The sequence below is a fragment of the Myxine glutinosa genome, chromosome 4, assembly GCF_964187855.1.
Source record: "Myxine glutinosa chromosome 4, kmMyxGlut1.1, whole genome shotgun sequence".
Taxonomy (NCBI): Eukaryota; Metazoa; Chordata; class Myxini; order Myxiniformes; family Myxinidae; genus Myxine; species Myxine glutinosa.
Genome location: NC_136264.1, coordinates 33167357 through 33187297, shown reverse-complemented (window position 1 = coordinate 33187297; position 19941 = coordinate 33167357). Strand labels below are relative to the sequence as shown.

General features: G+C 44.8%; 1 protein-coding gene across 1 annotated transcript in view; it reads right to left on the bottom strand.

Annotated features, from left to right (window-relative positions):
• LOC137414914 (histidine--tRNA ligase-like) overlaps positions 1–19941 on the bottom strand; it is a 49709-nt gene that overhangs the window by 18552 nt on the left and 11216 nt on the right. The window contains exons 2-4 of the mRNA XM_068100469.2: positions 10074–10163; positions 9668–9787; positions 2026–2121 (exon numbers count right to left, since the gene is read on the bottom strand). Of these exons, the coding sequence (XP_067956570.2) occupies positions 2026–2121; positions 9668–9787; positions 10074–10163 (306 nt within the window). The remainder of the gene's footprint in view (positions 1–2025; positions 2122–9667; positions 9788–10073; positions 10164–19941) is intronic.

Sequence of the window (19941 nt, the reverse complement as noted above, 5' to 3'; positions counted from 1 at the left end):
CACAAAGCATTGTGGGGTGGAACACTAGGAAGCTGGTCCACAAAGCATTGTGGGGTGGAACACTGGGAATCTGGTCCACAAGGCATTGTGGGGTGGAACACTAGGAAGCTGGTCCACAAAGCATTGTGGGGTGGAACACTGGGAAGCTGGTCCACAAAGCATTGTGGGGTGGAACACTAGGAAGCTGGTCCACAAAGCATTGTGGGGTGGAACACTGGGAAGCTGGTCCACAAAGCATTGTGGGGTGGAACACTGGGAATCTGGTCCACAAAGCATTGTGGGGTGGAACACTAGGAAGCTGGTCCACAAAGCATTGTGGGGTGGAACACTGGGAATCTGGTCCACAAGGCATTGTGGGGTGGAACACTAGGAAGCTGGTCCACAAAGCATTGTGGGGTGGAACACTGGGAAGCTGGTCCACAAAGCATTGTGGGGTGGAACACTGGGAAGCTGGTCCACAAAGCATTGTGGGGTGGAACACTAGGAAGCTGGTCCACAAAGCATTGTGGGGTGGAACACTAGGAAGCTGGTCCACAAAGCATTGTGGGGTGGAACACTAGGAAGCTGGTCCACAAAGCATTGTGGGGTGGAACACTGGGAAGCTGGTCCACAAAGCATTGTGGGGTGGAACACTGGGAAGCTGGTCCACAAAGCATTGTGGGGTGGAACACTAGGAAGCTGGTCCACAAAGCATTGTGGGGTGGAACACTGGGAAGCTGGTCCACAAAGCATTGTGGGGTGGAACACTAGGAAGCTGGTCCACAAAGCATTGTGGGGTGGAACACTGGGAAGCTGGTCCACAAAGCATTGTGGGGTGGAACACTAGGAAGCTGGTCCACAAGGCATTGTGAGGTGGAACACTAGGAAGCTGGTCCACAAAGCATTGTGGGGGTGGAACACTGAGAATCTGGTCCACAAGGCATTGTGTGGTGGGACGCATGGTAACTGCTCTTCCGTCCAATGAACGTTAATGCAGGAAATTGTGGTCGTTTTGGATGTATAATGAAAATGTTCCGAAGTAACTTGTGGACGTATATGCAAAACAATGTATAGTGGGTATTTACATGGCACGCAGACTACTGCTGAGCGACGGTATAAGAAGGCTCCATCTCTCAATGGACTAATGTTGAGCCAAGAGCCCAAATAAGTCGATCAGACAAGCAGCGGTGAGGGAGAGTGGAATAAGTCATCGTACAATTCAGGCATTTTTGAAGTTTGACTTTGAATGGAAATGATCCAAACCTCAATATGTTCATCAGTCATTTCCAGAGGATTGTAACAAGAGAATGGAGTTTTGTGAACACTTCCTTCAGTGTATTGATGACTGTCCAGGTGGCATCTCGTCTGACGAGGCTGTTTTCCATGTCGGTCATTTTGTCAAAATCCTCCCTCACCACCCCCGCTAACACCAGAGATAAGTAATCCAGTTTTGTCCCTTGCCACGTCTATGATTGCGTCCGGTGTGTGGCGCCATGCGTTCGTAGTTCTTTTGCATACAGTAATTGTTGAATGAAATCATCCCCGTTTTTGTTGTTGTCCGGGAATAAACCCGTTTGGTTTTAAAAGAGATAAGGAATCTCGTGATTCTCCTCAGTCAGCACGCGAGCGCAAAGTCGCCATAATTGACAGTCTGAGGGAGTTAAAGTCTTTTCAACCCATCCGTTCAGAGATGGTGTTAATTTCTCTGAACACGACAATATGTTGGTCTTTTATTCCCATTAACAACGTGGTATTTGCTATCTTCCCCTTTTCTTGCCGCCACCATCTATGAACTACAAACTACAGATGGCTAAACCCCGTACTGTGCAGCAATTCACGCTTTTTGGACAACAGTTAATCTCTCAGCCATAATGGATCAATCTGAAACCAAAGAAAAACAATATCAAAGGAAATAAACAAGCTTTCAAACAAAAAAAGCTTAATGGTCTCTCTACGACAACAGTATTCTATATTTTAAATAGGGACTTAATTATGGATCAGCTGCTAGTTAAGTTGCTGTTCCTGAGAGTGATGTGAGGAGGATACAGTGAGATCGTAGCGCAAAGCCAGCAGCTCTCCTCCTTGATCCTCCAGGTCATAGATCAGCTTTGAATCCTCTCCATACTTCCCAGTCAGCGTTTCCTAAAACGTGAGTGGAAAAACCCAAAGAATGGCAGCCCATACAGACCACAATTGAGCACTTAAAAAGTCAAACATCATTCCAAATCTGAAAAAAAACATGGAAGATCTCTTGGGAAGGTCGGAGGTCAATGGACCAACAGAGGCGTGGCAAATCGGTGGACCAAAATGCAGATGCATTACATTATGTGCAGGGGAGTGTCAATGAGGGAAAGGGAGGGATGGAGAGGGTTCAGCGAGTATGGAAGACACGAGGTCACGATGGGGAACAGTCTTGAAGTATTTATCAATTTCCTTACTCCCAGTATACGATGCAAAGGTGAATTCATACGAAGAAGTATGTATGCCAGAGGATCAAATTATTCGCTCAGTTTGAAACTTTGCTTCACTTTCAACGTAACCTACTCTTTTTACGGCGTAGCCCATCAGGCAAAGGCGTCTAGAACAGCGTTTGTCCGTATGTATGTATGTATGTATGTATGTATGTATGTATGTATATATGTGTGTATGTGTTATGTGTTCCTCCCCAAACCCCGGTCACGGTGTACCTCCGAGCCCCGAGAGGAGTCACGGCAGAAAGATGTGTTATTCCGTATGTCAAAGATCAATGGTAAAACCACACCAATTGTTACCAACAACCAAGTATTGTATTAAGATCACACAAAAATAACAGTACAACAACAATAGTAATCAATTGTACAACCAATATATATTTCCTATGATGGTACCATCAGGTTCGTACAATATAACTCACTGTGCTCCAAGTGAGCGAAAAGAAGAACATTCCCAATGTCTCTTTCCCGGCTTCAAGCCAAAGTTGATTCCGGCTTCAAGCCAAAGTCGATCCACTCCAGTGATCGTCCGTACGATGTCGTATCGAGACCAGAATCCCGTTCGGATGACAGTCACAGTCCCGCTGCCAAAGCTGTGCAAAGGCGCCCTCAAGGCGACTGGGAAATCACACCCTCGGGTATGGACGTTCCACGGCTCCCGATCGGCGAACCGCAGATTTCCCACTCAAAAGCCACGTTACACACACACACACCAGATTCACATCTGAATGCGGTGAAAATGGTTGAAGCGAGAGGAAAAACCTTGAGCGAAGCGCAAATCCTGCGCGAGTCAAAATGGCCGACGGCCCGTTCTCGTGGCGTAACGGCACTCCGATGATTCTCGTCGGAATCAACCGCAAAACCTGTCACGCAGGTTTATCTGTCACAGCGATAACAACTCTGTCGCAGGAATCCCTTTCCTGGGAAACCCAAAGTTCACTCGTGACTCTCGTTCGCCAACGTTCGCTCCAGACCTCGAAGCAGCTAGGCTTCTTGTCCGACTCACTCGCTCCGCCTTCTCTTCCTCTTCTTCCTCTTCGTCCGGTTCCGGTTTCATTTAAAACATTAACTTTTTTACCTTTTGAAAATAGTAATCTCTGTTTTCCCCAAACGACAACAATAATAGTACATGGACTCAAAAATGTTTACAGTGGATGAAAACCACAACAACGGAAGTGACGAATCCGTAACACTTCCCCCCCTCAAGAAAGAAAGTTTGAACATAGTGAAAACTTTCTTTGCAGGCAAAAACTCTTTTAACAAACAAAAGTAAAACTCACACCCAAATGGTCAATTCACGTGAACAACCATAATTAATATTCCCTAAAATAAAGCAACAAAACTTCCAAACAACCTACAGAAATTTCCACAAAGTTAGTTCACTCTGGACAAAGCATCAGCAACGACATTGTTCCTGCCCTTTACATGCTCAATTTCCAAGTTGAACTCCTGCAAAGCCAAACTCCATCTCATCAACCTCTGGTTTTATTTTTCATTTTTTGAATGAAGATTAAGGAGTTGTGATCAAAAATCCAAAGCAAAGCAAATCTATAGCACTTTTTGAAGGAGGCCGAGCTGAGAGCGAGGTTTCATGGTGGTTGGGTGGTGAGGCCTGGAAGTATTCACTGCATGAACGCATTTAGGAACATGGAGTTCATGAGTTAATCCGTGTAGGAATATTGGCTCGGCTGCTCCTGAGCACTCAGTGCTTCCAACTCCTCTCTTGATCATAAAAATCATAATCACGGTTGTAGAGTCGGGTGCTGTAGTCACGTGAGTAGCGGTCCCCATCTCGGCTACCACCGTAATAGTCATCCCGTCGAGAGTTGCCAAAACTGCGCTGCTGCTGCTGGGAGCCTCCGTAGTAATCACGACTGCGGCCGCCACCAAAACTACTACTCCCACCCCGGGAGCCAAAGCCACCCCTGAAACTACCTCCACGTTTTCCTCCTCTGTAGCCCCCTCGACGCCCATGGCCTGCCTTCTCTACCATTATGGTCCGACCATCCAAATCCTTGCCATTCAAATCCCTTTCTGCATCTTTGGCGTCCTTTGTGTTTTCAAACGTGACAAAGCCAAACCCTCTCGACTTTTGCGTTTCCCTGTCTTTTATCAGCAGCACTTCCAAGAGTGGTCCATATTTGCCAAAGATAGAGTCCAGAACATCTTCACTTGTGTCAAAGTTCAGTCCACCTACAAAGAGCTTGCCAACATTGCCTCCATCCATGACTTGTGTGTGCTGACACTTATGTTTCAGGGTACTCGACAAGAAGTGACTGTGCAAAGCGTGACATCAGTACCTTCTCCTTCTCTTCAGAGTGCTTCCTACCCATAGCACGAGTCGCGGCACAGGATGGAAAGATACCCGGCATCTCCCGCTCCAACCGTGCGGTGTTATTTTCCATACTGGGCTTTTCAACAAACATCGGATTACCAGAAACTCGACCACCGGCCAAATCATTCCCGATAACAAAAGATATTCCCTTTACAGGAAGAGTGGCTTGTAAACCTACGGTGACCGGTCCTGACACCAAATCAGACTTCAAATGGATGACATGAAGTGGAGCTTTAACATAGCCACCAACCCCCTGTAAAAGAACACTAACACCTGTTGCCGTCTTCTCTGACAATGGCAAAATGCCCTCAAGCATCAAAGATTGATGTGCTCCTGTGTCCCTCAATACCCTAACAGGTCTCTGGTTCGTTAAGTCTCCGTCCAGTGACACAAACCCCTCTGAAATAAAAGGTTTGTAACCCTCTTGAACAAGGTCGTTCTGTGATGCCGTAACTTTGGCAGGGGAACCTTTCCAAGGCACTGTCCTCCAAGGACGATTTCTCGCATTTGCCAATGCATTCAGAGTTGTACTAGTCTGACTCCGCTCCTGATTTTTCCTTTTCAGGGCATAACATTGGGACATCAAATGCCCAGGTTTTTTGCAAAAAGCGCAAGTAGGCCCGGAGGAAAAACCCGAGGTCTGCCTCGGGCCCCCCGGAAGATAAGTCTGTCTTGGAACTGTAGTCTTCTGATCCCTAAAAGTCGCGGTATCAGATTTGTCCCCATAGTCATCTCTAGGCCGCCTCCATGAATATTTGTTCTCTGCCCCTGATTTACCATAACTCCCCAGGCTAACTCTAGGCGGGAAGTTAAGTTTGTGGAACCCCATCCTGTGTGTCAAGGCATAGTCATCTGCCACGGTTGCTGCCTCATACAACTCTGGTACTTTCTTTTCATCCAGATGTACTTTAATGTCCGCGTGGACACACTGTTTGAATTCCTCCACCAAGATCAATTGTCGCAACAGGTTGAAGTCCTTCCCAATCCCCTTCGAGTCACACCACCGATCAAACATGGTTTCCTTCATTCTGGCAAACTCCACACGGGTCTCACTCTCCCTCTTCCTGGCATTCCTGAATTTTTGCCGGTAAGCTTCAGGGACCAATTCATAGGCTTTGAGAATGGTTTTCTTCACTATCTCATAATCTGCACATTGGTCAATCGGTAAAGCCGAATAGATATCTTGAGCTTTACCCACCAAAACACTTTGCACTAACATAGTCCAGGACCCCACAGGCCATTTTAGCATTTGAGCCACTTTCTCAAAGTGTAAAAAAAAACTTGGCTACCTCCTTTTCATTTAAGGGTGGAACCAGCCTCACATGCCTACCAACATCCCAAGTGTTCTGACTAGTTGTCGAACTAGCCGGCATGGATACTACTTCTCTCCGTTCTCCCATTAATTCCAGTTCCTTGAGTTTAAGTTCCTTCTGATACTCCATGTCACGTTCCTTAAACTCCCTTTCGGCTCTCCTTTCCTCTGCTCTTCTTTCTTCTTCAGCTCTCCTTTCCTCTGCTCTTCTCTCCTCGAGTTCTTTTTCAGCTCTCCTTTCCTCTGCTTTTAACCTTTCCTGGCTCTGCAGTTGCATCTCCATTTTCCAGAGCTCCACATTTTCTTTTTCCTCGGGTAACCAATCCAAGGCTACCTCTTTCCATGTTCCTTGTCCCACCAGAGATTCTACCACCAATGTCTGCATCTCTGCTTTCTTCATATTAACTCGGACCTCCAAGTTAAAATATTTGGCCAATATCAAGAGTTCCGATCTTTTTAACGCTTGGAACTGTGCCTCATTAGGGGACACCGCAAACTTTTATGCGTCAAACACCATGGTGACTATCAGTTAACACCTGTTAACCTTCACACAAAAAATTTCAAATTTTTGAATTTTGAAAAATTTGGGAATGTTAGAAAAATTCCAAATTTGGGAATTTTGGGAATGTTAGGGAATTCTATCCCAGACGAGGATGTTAGGGAATTCTATCCCGGACGAGATTTGGGAATTTTGTCAGCAAAGACGAGCCCCCAATTTCTGTTACGTGCTCCTCCCCAAACCCCGGTCACGGTGTACCTCCGAGCCCCGAGACCCCTTCACTTTTTTCACATTTTGTTATGTTGCAGCCGAATGCTGAAATCGTTTAAATTCATTTTTTCCCTCATCAATCTACACTCAATACCCCATAATGACAAAGAGAAAACAGGATTTTAGAAAGTTTTGCAAATTTATTACAAAGAAAAAACTGAAATATCACATTTACATAAGTATTCATACCCTTTGCTATGACACTTGAAATTTAGCTCATGTGCCTCCCATTTCTCTTGATCATCTTTGAGATGTTTGTACACCTTGATTGGAGTCCACCTTTGGTAAATTCAATTGATTGGACATGATTTGGAAAGGCACACACCTGTCTATATAAGGTCTCACAGCTGACAATGCATATCAGAGCAAAATCCAAGCCATGAGGTCGAAGGAACTGCCTGCATAGCTCAGAGACAGGATTGTGTCGAGGCACAGATCTGGGGAAGCCTAAAAAAAAATCGCTGCTGCATTGAAGATTCCCAAGAGCACAATGGCCTCCATAATTCTTAAATGGAAGAGGTTTGGAACAACCAGGACTCATCCTAGAGCTGGCCCCCGGCCAAACTGAGCAATCGGGGGAGAAGGGCCTTGGTAAGAAAGGTGACCAAGAACCCGATGGTCACTCTGGCTGAGCTCCAGAGATCATGTGTGGAGATGGGAGAAACTTCCAGAAGGACAACCATCACGGCAACACTCCACCGATCTGGGCTTTATGACAGAGTGGCCAGACGGAAGCCTCTCCTCAGTGAAAGACACATGAAAGCCCGCTTGGAGTTTGCAAAAAAGCACCTGAAGGACTCTCAGACTGTGAGAAACAAGATTCTGTGGTATGATGAAACCAAGATTGAACTGTTTGGCTTGATATAAGCGGTGTATGGTTCATGAATCGATGATGTAAGCGGTGAATGGTTCATGAATCAATGATATAAGCATTGTATGGTTCATGAATCAATGATATAAGCGGTGAATGGTTCATGAATCAATGATATAAGCGGTGTATGGTTCATGAATCAATGATATAAGCAGTGTATGATTCATGAATCAATGATATAAGCGGTGTATGGTTCATGAATCAATGATATAAGCGGTGTATGGTTCATGAATCAATGATATAAGCGGTGTATGGTTCATGAATCAATGATATAAGCGGTGAATGGTTCATGAATCAATGATATAAGCGGTGAATGGTTCATGAATCAATGATATAAGCATTGTATGGTTCATGAATCAATGATATAAGCGGTGAATGGTTCATGAATCAATGATATAAGCGGTGTATGGTTCATGAATCAATGATATAAGCGGTGTATGGTTCATGAATCAATGATATAAGCGGTGTATGGTTCATGAATCAATGATATAAGCGGTGAATGGTTCATGAATCAATGATATAAGCATTGTATGGTTCATGAATCAATGATATAAGCGGTGAATGGTTCATGAATCAATGATATAAGCGGTGTATGGTTCATGAATCAATGATATAAGCGGTGTATGGTTCATGAATCAATGATATAAGCGGTGTATGGTTCATGAATCAATGATATAAGCGGTGTATGGTTCATGAATCGATGATATAAGCGGTGTATGGTTCATGAATCAATGATATAAGCGGTGTATGGTTCATGAATCGATGATATAAGCGGTGTATGGTTCATGAATCAATGATATAAGCGGTGTATGGTTCATGAATCGATGATATAAGCGGTGTATGGTTCATGAATCAATGATATAAGCATTGTATGGTTCATGAATCAATGATATAAGCGGTGAATGGTTCATGAATCAATGATATAAGCGGTGTATGGTTCATGAATCAATGATATAAGCGGTGTATGGTTCATGAATCAATGATATAAGCGGTGTATGGTTCATGAATCAATGATATAAGCGGTGTATGGTTCATGAATCGATGATATAAGCGGTGAATGGTTCATGAATCAATGATATAAGCGGTGTATGGTTCATGAATCGATGATATAAGCGGTGTATGGTTCATGAATCAATGATATAAGCGGTGTATGGTTCATGAATCGATGATATAAGCGGTGTATGGTTCATGAATCAATGATGAGCATTGTTCGGCGCCAATATTAAAAATCGCAGAAGTAAGGAATTAGCCTCGGTTTTTAAATGGTAATATCATTTTCGAAATATAACGTTGATATTATAGTAAATCTAATCGTAACACAATCCCTTCGTCGTGACTGCAAACGTACTGGAAGTTAAAATATATCATATTCTACATATTAAAGTAGGGGCAGTTTTGTGTCCATTACGTCATTACGTCTCTGATGTCATTACGACGGCTGACTCCACCGACCGACATTTGAATCTACTAGTAGGCCTACACCCGGTCACTACGGGAGTGGCAGGAAGGGTCATTCCTCTTTGGGGTATATATATTACAGTCGATCTATGGTCGGTTCTCAAGAACATTGGGTGTGTGTTCATTTACCAAGTTTATTGTGGAGAGATCGCCAAGTGGTTTAACCATTCGAGCAAGCGCTTCATTCAAAACCGTTAAGGAACGGCTGGCTTGGCAAGCGCTAGCTAGCAGCTTGGTAAATGAGCACACCCTCAAACCTTGTGGGGTATATAGATTACAGTATATCTTCGCTCAGTTCTGTAAGTAAAACTTACCTCACGGATGTCGGGATTCCTCCAAATTTCTTTGTTTCACTTTATAAACAGCATTAGCGACTGTTTAAAAAGCTAATAAAATGTGTTTGTGGTTTATAATGTTTTACAAGCCTGGCTAGGCCGCTGTTAGACTTTTGGTCTTGTTTTTATTCACATACCTTCAACTCAAAGACCGGCGTGTCAATGGTCTCTGCCCCATGTCGTTTGAAAGCTTCAACGATGATGCCGAAAACACGTTCACGTATGGCCATTTGCTTTGGGCCATAATCTCGTGTGCCCTAAAAGAAGATTATACAATAAAAAGTAAAATGGATTACAAACAAACCACAAGAAGGTAGTCGACCAAAACTTCATGACGTAATCATGTCACGTCACTTTAGGTCGGAATATTCCTCAATGGAACAGAAAGCAAAGCTATTTAGAATCATCGCGGATTGTCCACCCATTCCCATTCCGCTAACCGACCTCTCCTGCATGCTCGCATACATGACTACGTCACTCCCTCCAATGATAGTCATACATACAAAATGACCCACTTTAAAGCCAGACAGGTATTCTTTGTACCTTTGGGGTTTTCAACACGAACTTTTGTTTGCCATCATCCAATCCCAGCTTCTCCTTCAGACTTAGTAGCTTGCTAACTTCTGCATCAACCTGTTAATAAAGAAGAAAAGAGATAAATGCATTTAAAGGACAAAACACACACACACACACACACACACACACACACACACACACACACACACACACACACACACACACACACACACACACGTAATTGAGTTTGACAACATACAAAGTCACACTTCTATTCGATGTGCAGCATATTTAAGTCTCGACATTTCATAAAAGTTTATCTGAAAGCGACCAGTGCTATGAACAGATATAACATTGTGCATGCAAGACTTTCCAAACCCCATAGTTTCATCCTCATCGTTAATATAACATGCATATTTACAAGTTTGTGTGATTTATAGTCACTTGAGAAAATCCTCATTCTCTGAGAATGTCCTGTAGTCCTGCATCAGAAAAGCGTTTCCCAATACAGGCCATAAATGTCATGTTTGTATGGAACTCGCCCATACGAAGTATAAGCCTTTGCATGAAGACTGGATTTTGCCACCGGATCTCCTGAGCTTTAGCATAAATTGCCTGGTCCATGATTACTACAATCTTCTCCAAGCAAATTTTGTTTGCGATGTTAATGCTTCGTTGCAGAATTGTATAGACAGTGTTAAGATCAGAAGGACTTGCATCGACTCCTGGGAAATATCCAATTGTTGACTTCGGTGGAATGTTATCTCCATTCAACAACGTATTAAAACCTGTCCATCCAGGGAGGGCATCCATGCTGGTCTCTAGGAACTTACTGAGGGAGTAGGCATCATCAAGTCTTCGTGCATCTTCTTGGAAGTGTAAGGGATTTGCCTATTTGATAGATACTCCTACACCATACGGCTCCGGACCTTTCCTAGAGTACCAGTCAATGTTTGGAGCAGGCGGCTGAAGAGATCGTCTTCTTGATCTGGCCAGAGATGACTGTTGTACATCTTGCTCTTCTGCAACACTCGGACAACAAAGGAGATGTTCTTGTTTGGCTAACAAGGTTCCTTGCACAGACCTGTGCTCTTGTGTAGGATGTGAAAATGTTTCACTTTCACCAGATCAACCTGAACGCAATGAAATTAACACTTCCGACTCTGAGGATGAATTGTAGCTTGTTCTTGTCTTTCGTGTATTTCACAAAAGCAATGACTACTGGATTTTTTTTGTTAAATTATATATATATATATTGTTGTGGTTTTGGAATAAAGGATAATTCCCCGTCGTAGGTAGACGCACCACAACATGAAGCCTCGCGATAGTTCAGTTATTTCTTAGTGAATGTAAGCGTAGTCCTGTCCTGTGTTAGTTTTGCGTTGAGCATGCCCGTGAGTAGGGCGGTTCTTTTGGCGATAGCATGCCACGTGGCAGGCCTGAACAAGTCTGGCGACGCCGAAGGGAGGCGCTGCAGGAGGGAGTGGTCGGTAAGCACGAGCCGCCAATCAGGGCTCGAGGGGAGTGGCTAACCACGACGATGAGAGGTGGGGTTTTGGAACATTCGAGTAGGGCCGGGGCGAAGCCATATAACCCTGCTCCGAGCCCCCCCACCTCAGGTCAGGTCAGTCAGAATCGTGTGCACGTCATTCAGAGCCGGAGAGTATCGTGAGTTCAAGTGCTGAGTTACAGTTCCCTGTGAGACGAGTTCAAGTTCCCTGTGAGAGTGAGTGGAGTTGAGTTGAGCTTGAGAATGCACGAGAACGCGCCGCAGAACGAGTGCATTGAATTGCGGTGATCGAGATTGTACACGAACTTTCCACGTGCCCCGTGCCCTGCGCTCTGCGCTGTATTAATCGCGCGCTCGAGAGGACGACCCGTGCCGGGCCACAGACGCGCGATTTCCTCCTGCCTGCCCTCTCCAGCATACGTGCCGTGACCGCCAGAGAGCCACGCCAGGCGAGCTGCCCCAGAGCGACCGACGGCAAAGCGCGTTTGACGAGCGAACTTATTCTCTTCTTCTCCCCGTGTGCGTGAGTGGGCCCTGTGTCTGGGTAATAAGTTAAGATCGATTAACCTTCTGCTCTGTGTCCCCTTTCCTTCATCCTGATCATTGTAAATAATAATAAATGGTGTTATTCCTTTGATTTGACCGTTCTCGTCCCTTCCATCCATTGGCTTCGCATGGTACGAATAGAACCACTCAAATCGGGTTCCATAAAAGTAACGGCACGAGTCACGTGATACGCATACCGCTCGGCGTACTCAATTAAGCGTGGCTTGTGCGAGGTTCGGGCCCCGCTTTCGTGGCAGCGTGGGTTAAAGGTACGTGCGACGTTGACCCGATACCCTTTTTCACGTTTGCTCCGGAAGTGGCGATTCGGCTTCGTGGACCCGAAGACCCAGGGGAGAAAAGGGGTTTAACCCCCCCTTTGTAACGGGAACGGGCTTCGGGAGATCCGCAACAATATATATATATATATATATATATATATATATATATATATGATATATATATATATATATAGTATATATATATATAATATATATATAATATCTATATTATAATAGCCGTAGATGATTCTGTCTGTCTGTCTGTCTATCTGTTGGGTGTCTGTCCGGGGTGTGGCTTACTCGGTTTGCAGAGTAGCTCCACCCATAGCTCCACCCATTCTGGGAGTGGCTATAAACAAATATCCACCATTTTATTAACTCGCATAGCTTTGAGTCCTGTTTTGTAGGCCCGTGGTGTCTTGCTCTCCCCCAGTTTTATTTCAAATCAAATTCGATAAATCATTTCATTTTTCACAGTCGCTAACATAGTTTTAGACTCGGTTGAAAAAAAACGGGAAGAAAATCCGATGAAAGTTGCCGTTTATAGAACGAAATGAATTCTCAAAGGCCTGTAACTTCAAGGCCATTGAGTCTCTCTCACGCCTTTATCTCCAATCTAACTCACCATATGATTTCATTTTTATCGATGGTTTTACTTTTAGACTCGGTGTCAGCAATAATTGAGAACAATCCACACACGCGGGAAAATGCAGAGATATATTTTTTAAAATCGCGTCATGGTGTATCATACACCGCCCAACATGACACCGCCGGCAATGTGTCGATATATATTAAAAATTCGCTTTTGCTTTTCCGTTATGATATATTACTATTTCGTTTGATGATAGTCGTCACAAAAACGTCAACAATGATGCCGACATATATTTCTTCGTTTTTATTTCATTCAACATATTAGCCGGAAGTAAAATATGTTTCAGGAAATTACCGAGAGATATTTCTTCGTTTTTTTTATTAGTTATGTGCGCATACACTTTAAATAGGTTTATTTGAAATCTTTAATTTTCCACAAACATTCCACACACGCGGGAAAATGCAGAGATATATTTTTTTAAATCGCGTCATGGTGTATCATACACCGCCCAACATGACACCGACGGCAATGTGTCGATATCTATTTTAAATTCGATATATCATTTCATTTTTCACAGTCGCTAACATAGTTTTAGACTCGGTTGAAAAAAAACGAGAAGAAAATCCGATGAAAGTTGCCGTTTATAGAACGAAATGAATTCTCAAATGCCTGTAACTTCAAGGCCATTGAGTCTCTCTCACGCCTTTATCTCCAATCTAACTCACCATATGATTTCATTTTTATCGATGGTTTTAGAGTCGGTGTCAGCAATAATTGAGAACATTCCACACACGCGGGAAAATGCAGATATATTTTTTAAAATCGCGTCATGGTGTATCATACACCGCCTAACATGACACCGACGGCAACGTGTCGATACATATTAAAAATTCGATATATCATTTCATTTTTCACAGTCGCTAACATAGTTTTCGACTCGGTTGAAAAAAAACGGGAAGGAAATCCAATGAAAGTTGCCGTTTATAGAACGAAATGAATTCTCAAATGCCTGTAACTTCAACTTCAAGGCCATTGAGTCTCTCTCACGCCTTTATCTCCAATCTAACTCACCATATGATTTCATTTTTATCGATGGTTTTGGACTCGGTGTCAGCAATAATTGAGAACATTCCACACACGCGGGAAAATGCAGAGATATATTTTTAAAAATCGCGTCATGGTGTATCATACACCGCCCAACATGACACCGACGGCAACGTGTCGATATATATTAAAAATTCGCTTTTGCTTTTCCGTTAAGATATATTACTTTTTCGTTTGATGACAGTCGTCACAAAAACGTCAACAATGATGCCGACATATATTTCTTCGTTTTTATTTAATTCAACATTATTAGCCGGAAGTAAAATATGTTTCAGGAAATTACCGAGAGATATTTCTTCGTTTTTTAAAATTAGTTATGTGCGAATACACTTTAAATAGGTTTATTTGAAATCTTTAATTTTCCACAATATAATTTACTTGCCATTTATCATTTGATGATTACGAGACAAATTCCTCTTGAGGATCGTGACAATTCATGCGCTGCGTGGAAACTTCTATTTCCAAAATGAATGAGACGATCGATGAAGAACGCAGACTTGAACAGGATGCAGCAAGAAAACGAATGAGACGGGCGAACGAGTCCATCGACGAACGTCAATGCAAACTTGCGGGGTCACCCGTGGGAATCCCACGGGCATGGATGTGTGTGACATTTCGACATATTGAGTTAGATGCTGCACATTCATTTTTACAAAATGGTTACTGGCAAGTCATCAGATCCAGAAATGGTGTAAAAACCACCGTTTAGAGGCCATTTTTCCCCGCAAAGCGGGGGTTGGCCTTTTCGGGGACCGTGGTAGTTGTTGTTTTTTTGTCCCCTTTTTGAAGCAATGTTTTACGGCCGGATGCCCTTCCTGACGCCAACCCTTTTTGCCGCCTTCAACGACAAACAGGGAATTACCAGTGAACTGGTACTCAATTAGCCGACCTCGGAAGGATGACAGGCTGAGTCAACCCCCCTGGCATTAATTCGGCGATCGACCGAGATTCGAACCCAGGATCCTAAGCCGGCACCCTAGCCGCTAGCCCAACACCAGAAATGGTGTCATGAACACAATTTATTTACGCACAAGCACAAAAGCAAGACGGGCCGATTTCCGATTCCGACGGGCCGACGGGCGAGACGGGCCGATTTCCGATTCCGACGGGCCGATTTGGAGCAAGAAAAAGAACGAGACGGGAGAAAAAGGAGAGAAACGAGACGGGGAAAGCCGATTGGAGAGGCGAGTGAGGCGCGATTGGAGAGGAGTGTGAGGCGCGATTGGAGAGGAGTGTGAGGCACGATTGGAGAGGAGTGTGAGGCGTGATTGGAGAGGAGTGTGAGGCACGATTGGAGAGGAGTGATTGGAGGGGAGTGTGAGGCACGATTGGAGAGGAGTGTGAGGCACGATTGGAGAGGAGTGTGAGGCGCGATTGGAGAGGAGTGTGAGGCGCGATTGGAGAGGAGTGTGAGGCGCGATTGGAGAGGCGTGTGAAGGATTGGAGAGGAGAGGAGTGTGAGGGATTGGAGAGGTGAGGGATTGGAAAGGAGAGGGATGTGAGGGTTTGGAGAGGAGAGGAGTGCTAGGTGGAGAGAGGAGAGTGTCAGGTGGAGACAGGAGAGTGTCAGGTGGAGACAGGAGAGTGTCAGGTGGAGAGGAGTGAGGGGTCACATATTATGTGAAATAACTAAATTCACACCATTTCTGGATCTGATGACTTGCCAGTAACCATTTTGTAAAAATGAATGTGCAGCATATAACTCAATATGTCGAAATGTCACACACATCCATGCCCGTGGGATTCCCACGGGTGACCCCGCTAGTATATATATATATATATAATATATATATATATATATATATATATAATATATATATAATATATATATATATATATAATATATATATAATATATATATATATATATATAATATATATATATATATATATATATAATATATATATTATATATATATATATATATATAATATATATATATATATATATATATATATATATATATATATATATATATATATATATATATATATATATATATATATATATATGTATAATTAATGCTTTGAGACATTAGGAGTATATGAAAATCTCTCTCCAGCCCAGTTTTGATATTCCGGTGCCACAAAACCTGTTAATCTTACTTACATGCCATGGTTGCTAGGGTAAAATGGCATTAGCAACCAATTCTATGTATTTCTTTGAGTTTGTATGAATTTCTCAATTTGCCCAATTTTCAGACTTGGGAACAATTGATTTTGTGTTCAGGTACATCTTTTGAACATATGAAGGAAGGTTTCATGTAGTCCCCATGTGGAGACTACGAAAAAGTGTTATTTTGAGGCATGGCCCACGGTCTACTAGTCACATACTGTATTTCACTTGGAGAGCAAAATGGATGCTGATAATCCAAATCCTTTGAAATGTGTCCATCAAAATAACATGTGCAAGCACACAGTGGTGAAATTGGCTCCTGCCAGCTCGTACTTTCGTCTTCATGGCATTGCATCCCATAAGAATCGTGTGTTCATATATTTTAAACTACGTTGGGTAAGAATTGTTATTCTACTCTAAGTGCAAAAACGCTGAATGGAAATAGATTCAGGGTTATGCTGAACAGAATTTGTTTTTGAATGTTCGCAACATAGTTATGAAGCCACGTTTCACAACATATTGTGTTATTTCGGAAAGGTAGATATTAAATCACTATTACAAAAAACTCTCAATGACCTCAATTTGACTACAGGGGAGAAAAGGCAGGAGAAAAGCACAATTTTTTCCTCCAAAAATAACGTACGTAAGCTGTGAAATCTGGAGTGAAAGGCTCAATTGTATAAAAAAGTGGCTACATAACTATCTTTTCAAGTCTTCATTATCTTATCATGGTAGTGAAGGAACTGCGCTCCAACGCGAGTCGAAAGAATTGACGCGACCAAAGACGGAATTCGTCCGAGTTGCTTTATTGAAACAAAACAGCTCAGGTATTCTCACAAGCCCGTTTATCGGGCAGCAATATATATACACATTTATGTCGGGAAGTTTGCCCGGCATAAGCTATACCGGGCATGCCCGGGTGTCAAGGGCGAGCCTTGGAAAGGCGAGTCTGGACCTGCCCGGGCGTGTTTGGCTGCGGCCTGGCAAGTCGAGGCTGGGCGTGCCCGGGCGCTCTGGACGAGCCCTGGAAAGGCGATAGCGGGCATGCCCGGACGCTCTGGGCGAGCCCTGGAAAGGCGATAGCGGGCATGCCCGGACGCTCTGGGCGAGCCCTGAAAAGGCGATAGCGGGCATGCCCGGACGCTCTGGGCGAGCCCTGGAAAGGCGAGAGCGGGCATGCCCGGGAAAGACGAGACCGGGCGTGCCCGGGAGGTTCGGGCGTGCCCGGGAACAGTGAGTCCGGGCATGCCCGGGAGAGGCGCGTCTGGCCGTGTTCTGGCCGGTGCAAGGCGATTGTGTGCATCCAGCGGTAACCGCTACACACGCCCCTCCAGAATCGACCTGCACCGGCAGGGTCAATTTAAGGGGGGTCCGGATGACCCGGCCGAAGCGACCCCTGGAGGGTCGTGGGGAGGGGTCCGACGTGGTGGTGGGTGGTCGAGCGGGGGGAACTGTGGACGGGGGGCGGCCTCGCCGCGGAGGAAGGGCCAACCGTGGTGGTCGGTCGACGTCCATGTGCGCCGGTTTGAGGCGGTCCACAGAAATCCAGTCCGGCCGACCGCCGAAGTCGACGATGAAAGACTTGTCGCCCCGTCGCAGGACTCGGAAGGGCCCGTCGTACGGCGGCCGGAGTGGCCCCCGGTGCGCGTCATGACGCACAAAGACATACTCCGCTGTGCGAAGCGCCAGGGGGACATAGGACTGGGGGCCACCGTGGCGGGACGTCGGCACGGGGGCAAATCGTCGGGCGGCCTCCTGGAGGTCCGAGCGCTGGCGAGCGGCGGACCAGGGACTGGTAGCGTCGGGCACGAATTCGCCCGGTACGCGGAGCGGCTGGCCGTAGACGAGCTCGGCGGCGGACGCCTGGAGGTCTTCCTTGGGGGCCGTGCGAAGGCCCAAAAGGACCCACGGTAGGCTGGGCCAAATCAGGGGTGATTTTCAATTTTTCATACTACAAGGTTGTAATTTACCTAAAAGTTGTGGCTGGGTAACAGAAACAAAACCATGAAATTTTTTTTCAAAAATATTGACGTCTTACGGTAAAACAGCCCGTTACCATAGCAACCGTTACAGACGACTCAAAAAATTCTTAAAATCGATTATTTCTCAGGCTGTGTGTGACCCCCAGAGTTGATTCTGGTACCAAAAGATTCAGAATTGAAAGCCAAGGATGATTGGATAGCTTAACAATGTCTGTGACACAATTCAATACAACTTTTATCCCAAAAACTCATTTTTATCTCAAATTTAAGGCATTTGTTTGAAAAAAAAATGAAAATTTTGCTTTTTAATCATAGGATAATCATTAATCAGAGCTATAGTCAAATTAAATGTACTTTAAATTAACTTTTGTCATTGATTAAGCTTTTTTGTCTCAAATTTAAGGTCTGACATTGAACATTGATAACAAAATAAAAAACCTAGTCCCAATTGTAATCAATGGAGGCCAATGACTTCTTAGTCACAACCTCAGTGGATGTTGCCAGTCCATGCAGCTTCTCCCTGACGCCCTTCACAACCCTGTATAGAGCCTGGAGCTGCGCCTCAGATTTGGGGGCCTTGTTAGTGTTCAAATCTGTGGCGAGTCCAAGTGTCCGCTCTGCTGCGTCATTGACAACTGGGAGTTCACAACTTCCACAACTTCACAACTTCCTTGCCATGACGATAGCTGTCTGAGGTGGGCCACTGTGCAACGGGGAGCTTGACAAAACTGGAGTCAATACCCAAGAGTTCAAACATGCTCCAAGAGTCGTAACCAACAAAGTCTTTGAGGGCTTTACTCCCCAATTGCTGTGAGGCTGGCATCTCCTGTATCATGTTATGTGCAGTCCCATGGTACCTGAGCATAGCCCTTCTCATAGTCTGCTTGTCAGATGACGTTCTGTCCGAGAAGAGTGCCAAAGAGACCAATCTCTCTGAGAGGTACCACAAATGGTTTTGTAGCTTCTCTCGGGCCACAGTCACAAAGGACAGAAATTTGGCAGGCCACTTTGTTGGATTCTTTGCGATACTGGCCTCAGCCTTGAGGAGGTTCTTCATCAGGTACATGTCGTTAGATGGTGCATCTGCAGCACTGGTACATGTCAACCACGCTTTAGTGTAGAAGACTGACATGAATGCAGCGAGACTGGTTATGTCTTCCAGCTCTTCGGGTGTGTAGATATCTCCCAGCTGCCAACGGAAGAGTGCCACCTTTATAGTGTATAAAGTCTTGCTCATCCAACGGGCGTGGTGGAATGCCCCAGGAGCTTTGATAGTGATGGTCCTCATACCATCAGGGACAGTCCCTCCAAGAAACAGCAGTGTGAGGTGTGCCAGCTCCAGGTAGTCATGTCGAAGAGTCTCCTTTGTGCTATTGTCCATCCACGTCTGAAGGAAGGTGATGGTGGCATGTACATGGCCAGCCAGCTCTCTCTGTCGAGCAGACACCTCGACCAATGTGTAGTTGCCCTGGTCCAATTCACTCCAAGTGTTGAGCAGTCGCTTGAACAGCTGTTCATTAGGTCCTGTGGTGGGGCCATACACTATTGAGCAAGACGCCCCTCCAACCAATTCGTGGATGTGGTGCCGACACGCCAGTTGCAGAAGACTCCTGCCAAACTCAGTCTCCAGTCTTACTACGACTCCACTCTTGACCCCAGAGTTCACTGCCGTTGTATCGAAGACAAGAGCGCCTATCCTTGATGTGTGCAAGAGCGCCTTGAACGCCCTGATGAATGGTTACAGTAACAACCGAAAGCAGGCATTAAAA